This window comes from Vitis vinifera, chromosome 17, assembly GCF_030704535.1.
Source record: "Vitis vinifera cultivar Pinot Noir 40024 chromosome 17, ASM3070453v1".
NCBI classification, from domain to species: Eukaryota; Viridiplantae; Streptophyta; class Magnoliopsida; order Vitales; family Vitaceae; genus Vitis; species Vitis vinifera.
Genome location: NC_081821.1, coordinates 2,505,184 through 2,512,514, shown reverse-complemented (window position 1 = coordinate 2,512,514; position 7,331 = coordinate 2,505,184). Strand labels below are relative to the sequence as shown.

Here is a 7,331-nt window from a genome sequence, read left to right as displayed (position 1 = left end):
TCATAGGGTGGTGAAGCAATCATGACCCTTTTGGTGCGAGGTGATGGCTGTCAGAAGGGTATTCGGGTGGCGGTTGTCACCTCAATTTATAATTTTCGGTACCGGGAATGCGTCAGGCAATCTGAGAATATTTGGGAGTGTCTTGTCAAGCATATCTTGTATTGAAGATGAGTGATAGTTCAGGAGACTTGATCGACAGTGTTGTCGGAGTTTGCTTTTTGATTGTGGGCAGAAATGGATCCGGAAAATCGCGAGTGTCTGACGAGTCAAGTTGTCCGGGGAATCTGAATCGTCAGCCGCGAATGTACTCCGGGTAAGCGTCGCCAACGGATCCGAACATGTCTGACCAGGGAAGTTGAATCGCATTTCTCTTCCATCCGGTGGCAGGCGCCGGCTGTGAAATATCCGGAGAAGGTGGAACGTTGGCCGTACAGAATTCCCCCCGGGTGGAATGAGTGATGCCACGTGTCGCAAGGGGGCCGTCTGCTTGGCCAAGGGAAAGGGAGCCATGTGGCACTTTTTAGGGAGGATCCCACAAAAATTAGGATGTTTAATTCCCCAACGATAACCTAACAAGCATGAGATGGATCTAGTTTAACATTCAATTTGTATTAAATGTCATTAACAACAATTTAAGTATTATTTATTTGACTGAAAATTAAGTGAAAAATAAGTATAAAATATACAGTAAAATACAAATTGATTAGTATATTTAATTGTATAATATAATATTTTTTATTTATAAATCTTAAATAGTTTAATTATAAAATTAAAATTTACTATTAAATTATAAATTGTTGAACAATTTTCAAAAAATAATAAACATGTGATATTTCATTTTTTTTTTAGTAACAAATATTAAGATGCAATATAACATTTATTTAAATAGATATTAAATAATTAAAAATTATTTTCTATTTATTTATTTATTCATTTTATAAAAATTATAAATATAATATAAGATATAGTTCATTGAATATAATCATTTACATTATTTAGAGATAATATTCAAAAATATCATATTTCTCAAAAAATATATTCTAAAATATAAGTATCTATCATATGCTACCAAATGATATTATATATATATATCCTATTCTTATTATACTAAACATACCTCAGGGCTAGGGTTTCAATATAAAATGAATGGCTCGGATTCAATCTTACAAAGTGAGTGTGTATAATGGGCCTTAAAAATTGGGTTAAATAGAGTGGGCTAAACTCAGTGAAAATGGGCTTGTGGAATTCTCAAAGAAAAGCCTTGTTGAAAAAAAGGGCCAAAAATATTTTCAAAAATGAAAAGGACCAAAGGGAAATTATGGAGTCCAATCATAAAATCCTATCAAACCTATAAAACCTAAAATAAAATAACTTAGAATAACAGCTCAAAAAAATTAACTTTTTCTAAATTTCAATTTTTTTTTACCTGAACAGCCCATGTCCCTTTATCTTCCTTATACCTCTCAAATAATCTTGTTACTTGATAATATGAGGTTAATAATTTTTTAAAAATTAAGTAATATGAATAAATAATCTTAATACTTAAAATTAAAAAGTAGATAATAATTAAACGTTAAGTCAACAAGTTAAATATAATTTAAATTAAAATCATATTTAATTATCATTCTTATCTTTAGTTCTAAGGAAGGAGAGATGAAAACATATTTAGAAGAATGATTTTCTAATATTTGATTAAAATACATAAAACAAATTAACTATAACTAAAATTATTTAAATATTTTAACATTTTTAAATTATTTAATATTTATATAAAAGTGAATAATTAAAATAAGTTTGAAAAACCATATAAAAATAATTTATTAACTTAGAATCCATTTTTTTCACTTCATTTTTTAAAAATTTTCTAAATATTAATTATTAAGATGACTTTTTTTTTATTTTTTGTTGAAAGTAATTTGCTTTTAGATTTCAAATTATTTATTTTTTCACTTTAACTTATTACTTATTTCTTAAATTTTTTTATTAAATAAAAAAAATCAAAATATTTGACTTTTTCTAAATGTCAAAATCAACATATTGATTTTTTTATATTTTGTAATACTTAATAGAAATAAAATATTTAAAAATAAATAAACAACTTAATACTTAACATTATTAAACACTATTAAAAACATCACCTAAGTTTTAATAAATCAACTTAAGTAATTAAATATGACATACTAAAATTTTCTTTTGCAATTATTTAACTAAAACCAACCTTCAAGTTTATTTACTTTTGCTAAGAATAAAAAGGAAAAACCACTATGATTGTAAAGATAAAAGTAAAGACCCAAAAAGAATTGGGCTCTGACAACTATTTTTACAAACAATTATGAATAACAGTTTTTCAAAAAGGCTTTTAAAACTATTCTTTAATATTTTATTAAATAAAAATTTGTTTAAGAACTTGATATTTTTAACCTATTTTTAATGTTCTTAAATATGTTTTAAAAATAATTTTTATATCTATTATTTTATTTTTAATCATTCTTCATATTCATACAATTATTTTTTTTAAACAACCCTTAAAAATAACTAAAATCAACTAAAACAATTAAAATATATTATTTGAAAACACCATGTTTTCTTCTTTTAATAATAGAAAAAAAAATTATTTTTTTATTCTATAAAACAAAAAATTGTTAAACAGTTACCAGACCTTAATTGCAACCAACCTTCATATGGTCAGCATCCATTTGCCAAAAGAGAAGAGAAGAGAAGATTTCAACCACCATAATTGTTGTCGCCTCGCGTATCCGATGGTCCACGTTGCTGATATATGGATGGACACGTGATTCTCAACACACAAGGGGTTCTTGATTCAGTGGTTGCACCTGCAAAAGGCATCCGGACAGGGTGTCCGGACGCACCCTCCGATGGTTTTGTTAGCCATGGTGAGAAAGAGATATATAAATCAGTTGGCCTTTTTTAGGTATCAAGAGGTTACCAGCAGCCCCCTTTCTTCTTCGTGCGAAGGTATATATATCCAGCTTCAGGGGTACTGTTCCTCTCATTAATGGTGAGGAGATCTTTTCTGTTGTGATGATGACAATAGGTATTAGTAGGAGCACTATCATCCTATGAATGGCTGTCAGAGACTATGGTAGGTGATGCGGCCGTCAGAGATCGTGGGAAGCGATTATGCAGAATGATCGTGGGAAGTGACTTGCTGTCACTTCCTCTTGTCTTCCCATTCTGCAGGTGATGGGATGTGGGCCATGGCTGCTTGTTGTGATTGCGTGTAAGACTCGCTTTACTTTAATTGACCATCCAGAAGATTTATATCCGGATGGCTCATGCTTACTATCCGGATGTGTTGTGGAGACTATCCGGATGTGTACGCTCTGCCAGCGTCGTTTGCTCTTCCTTGGATAGGAGAAGATGAAACGTCGTTTGCCTTTCCTTGAGGCGGTCCGGATAGGATGTCTACACCATGCATATCCTTAGGGGAATCCGGGTAATGATGGTCCGGATGATAACACGTGCCACGTGTCACTATGAGCTGCGTGCCACGTGTTTCCCAAGGGGAGGGGTCCCTACATTGCCCCCCTTTTTAACTTGCCTATTTTGCCCAAAAATGGGCGGGTTAAAAATAACTGGCTTTTGAAAACTGAAGAAGTCCCTTCGTCTGACTGGGCCACGTGGCGAGTGGGGGTGCGGAAGCCAAAAAGGCTTTTATGACGAGCCGCCGACCCTGCGTATCCCCAGACAATATGTCGTTTCAATGATAATATGGCTGTTGGTTTGGCTTTCCGAGGGGCTGTCCTGCTATAAATAGGGTACTGTACCTCTTTTTGTATTTTTTCCTACTGCATTCTCTTGAGAGTCTTTCTTCTTACTGCTTTTTCTACGCCCTTTGCTTTTCTGAGAGAAAAAAACTCCGAAAGCTCTTTTGTACCAGTGCTTTTGTATCGCGACTTTGTTGGTTTGCTGCTGGTGATTTTGTATCGAGGCGGTACCCGTTCTTCTTCTTCGGTGCTGTATTTGGTACGTATCTCTTTGCTACTGCCGTTCCTTTGGTTGCGTTTGCTGGTTCTTTACACTTGCTTTCTGGCTTGCTTGGGCATTGTTTTGGACGAGTCGTTTGCAATTGTTGTTGAATGTTGGTACTTTGTTGTTGTTTGGAGGGGTTTTTGAGGGGTTTTTCTGACGGCTTTGAGTTAGGGTTTGTGGATTTTCTGATTGCTTGGTCTGAACCGTTTGCATTGTTTTTGCGTGTAGATTTTGCTTTGGCTTTGTGGTAAGGAATGGCTCCAAAAAAGACTGTTTCGTCTGTCCGGGTCAGCGAGGCTAGCGAAAAGGCGATAGACAAATTAAATGCGAAGGAGTTCCGGGAGCGATTCCTGATCCCCCATGACGTGTTGATAGACCTGGTGAACGAGGAGGCGGCTATGCCTACTGAGAAAGGTGGAAAAAACGCTATCCTCTTCACAAAGGAACAATTCAACGCGGGGCTCCGGTTCCCTCTGCCGGCGTTGTTCAAGGAATTCCTCCACTTCTCTCAAATTCCCCCTATCTTTATTCACCCCAACCTTGTCCGGGTGCTGATGGGATGCAGCATCATCAACATGCTGTACAGCCTCGACCTGACGCTACTGGAGGTGTTCTTTGTCTATTCCCTGAAGAAAGCAAAGAATGATATCTTCAGTGTGTCCGCTCACCTGCCCTCCCTTCAAATGGTGACAGAACTGCCAGATTCGACAAAGGGAGGGGCGAAGGGGCTGGTGGCAGTCTGGGGTGGATGGGCGGGGCTATCGCAGCATCCGTCGAGGCCTTTTTCTCCGAATTATACCCTAAAAATTCCGGGTAATCTTGTTTTGCAATTTTTTTTTTTTTTTTTTTTTTTTTTTTTTTTTTTTTTATCCAGATTTTGCTTTGCTGATTTTTCCAGATCTTTCCGGGCGGAATTCTCACCTTTTGTTGCTGCCAATGCAGGTTTGGAATTGAGGGGCCACCTTGTGGATTGGGTGGAAAAGGCATCCTTTGCCTGTGTCTGCAAATTATTTGAAATAGATCCCAAGGAGAGGGCCTACAAAACATTGCTCTCGGCGCGGAATTTGACAGAGGTCGTCCGGGAGCCCCAGGAATATGTTATCAACATCCTTCCTAGGAAATTGGCAAAGGATGAGATAGTGCCTGGGGAGCATTATACAGTGAAAGAGCTCCCCCTCTATCAGGAAGCTAAAGAAGCTGACGCTGAAAGGCGGCGAAAGCTCCTGGAGGATAGAGATCAGAAAAAGACTGAAGGCACTATCCGGAAGGCTCCCGGACAGAAGCGGGGTCCGGACTCCCCTCCGAAGAAAACTTCAGGAAAAAGGGGGAAGCTGGTGAAGAAGCATGGGAAGGATGCGAAGGAACCCACTCCTCCCAAGGAGTTTCCTCCTCCACAAACTACCTATGAGGGGGAGGTAATGATAGAGGAGCCAGTAAATGCTGCTCCGCACTCTATCTCAAGCGGCCCCGGGCGCATGTCGGGGTTGAATCACTCAGGTCCCTCCTTAGTCGCGGCTGCGCGTCTAGCCAACGTGGCTGAGGAAGCTGCATCTATCAACCATCCGGGCAACCTCAATCCGGATGCAGCTGAAACGGCCCCGTTGGAGGAAGCGGGGGCAGAAAGCCAAAGTCAGCCTTCCGACGACCCGGATCGCCTGGCTATAGTCCTGGTGAAAGGGCCTCCCCTCAAGAAGCCGCGTTTGACGCGCGATCTACAGTCCGGACTCTTTGAGCGGCTTCAAGAGCGGCAGCAAGAGATTGAAATTAGCTGCGCTTCTGCTCATGACGCTCATCCGGATGGAGGCGAGGTGGAGATGGCTACTGAGACCTCAGCCGTTCCGGCAATAATTCCGGCTGAGGATGCATCCGGACCTATGTGCCCGGACGAAAATATGGGGGCTCCGATTCCGGGACACGAGCTACCCTCTCCTTCCTCATCCGAGGAGGAATCTGCTGATGATGCCGCTCCCGCTAGCCCTTTCAGCTACGCGGAGTTGGAAGCTAAGTTAAAGCAGATTACTCCTGACTGGAAAGCCATCAAGCCCTCTGCTAAGATGTTTGATATGATAGAAACGGTACGCCGCTGTCTTGTGTTTTTGCTTTTTGACTTTTTGTTGCACTGATGTGTTTGTTGTAGTATGATTTATGTTTTTGCTTTTCTTGTTTGTGTGTTAGCTGGTGAGGGGCCTCCGCAGCATGTCTCAACAACACGCTCTTTTTACTCAGCTGCTGCAGACCGCAGACTATATGAAGACCTTCTCCTCTCGGCACCAAGAGATTGAAAATCAACTGCGTCTGAGAATGGAGGAGGCTGAGGCCAGTCTATCCACCATGCGAGAGGAAAATGAAGCCCTCCGGGTGGAGTTGGCTGAGGCAAAGGGTCAAGAAGAATCAACTGCGGGCCGCCTTCATGAGGCGGAGGGTGAGGCAGCCCGGCTAAGGGATGAATTGAGTCGACTCCGGACAGAAGTTTTGAATGAAAAGAAGCAGAAGGAAGACTTGCAGCTGCGTCTGGATGTGCAAAAAGAGGAACTTGAACGGGAGTTTGCTGTGGAAAGGGAGGAACTTGCAGCGGATTACCAGAGGCAAGTGGATGATACATTTATCTTTGGGTATCGCTGCTGCATGAAGAAGAACGGTATAAAGCGAGATACCCCTTCAATTCCTCCAAGTGAAGAAAAGAAGCTCCATGAGAAACCTGCTCCCTGATAGTTTATCTCTTCTTGCAATTTTTCTGCTGTAATTTTTCCTTCTGTATATTTTTGTGGTCCGGATGTCTCTTTGTAATTTACATTTACTCATATCAATAAAACTTACTTCTTTCTCATTTGCACTTGTGTACTCTTTCTACTGATAATACTGCTTTAAATTAAACACATTCCATGGTCTGAGTAACGGAGTGCCATCTAGCTTTTGTAAATGATAGGCTCCATTTTCATTTGCCTTAGACACTATGTAGGGTCCTTCCCAATTGGCTTGGAATTTTCCTGCGCCTACTTCAGCAGTATTTTCAAAAACTTTTCTAAGTACTAGCGTACCATTTTTGAAGTTTCTGGGCCTGACTTTTCGATTGTAATGCGCTGATGCTCTTTGTTGATAATCTGCCATCCGGATGGATGCGCTTTCTCTGACTTCGTCTGCCCAGTCCAAATTTCTTCCTAGTTCTGTGTCGGCATCTTTTTGCTTTGCTGCATCAGTCCGGATAGTAGGAAGACCTATTTCAGTGGGAATGACTGCATCCATTCCATATGTGAGGGCAAAAGGAGTATTTCCTGTTGGTCGTCCGGGTGTGGTCCGATAGGCCCACAGGACGCCGGGTAGTTCCTCCACCCACCTCC

General features: G+C 39.9%; 1 protein-coding gene across 2 annotated transcripts; it reads left to right on the top strand.

Annotated features, from left to right (window-relative positions):
* Positions 1-3,899: 3,899 nt before the first annotated feature.
* LOC132252822 (uncharacterized) lies at positions 3,900-6,820 on the top strand. 2 transcript variants are annotated; one of them, XM_059734142.1, is made up of 4 exons: positions 3,900-3,987; positions 4,222-4,806; positions 4,936-6,068; positions 6,169-6,820. In XM_059734142.1, exons 2-4 carry the CDS (start codon positions 4,248-4,250, stop codon positions 6,700-6,702), a joined length of 2,226 nt encoding a protein of 741 aa, XP_059590125.1. In that variant the 5' UTR covers positions 3,900-3,987; positions 4,222-4,247; the 3' UTR covers positions 6,703-6,820. The 2 variants fall into 2 exon arrangements, with proteins under 2 accessions (XP_059590125.1, XP_059590124.1); XM_059734141.1 differs by lacking the exon at positions 3,900-3,987 and having other exon boundaries at positions 4,199-4,806.
* The last annotated feature ends 511 nt before the right edge of the window (positions 6,821-7,331 follow it).

Coding starts and splice junctions, on each gene's coding strand:
- LOC132252822 (XM_059734142.1), top strand. CDS start 4,248: ATGGCTCCAAAAAAGACTGTTTCGTCTGTCCGGGTCAGCGAGGCTAGC. Junction 4,807..4,935: donor TTATACCCTAAAAATTCCGG/GTAATCTTGTTT, acceptor CTGCCAATGCAG/GTTTGGAATTGAGGGGCCAC. Junction 6,069..6,168: donor TGTTTGATATGATAGAAACG/GTACGCCGCTGT, acceptor TTTGTGTGTTAG/CTGGTGAGGGGCCTCCGCAG.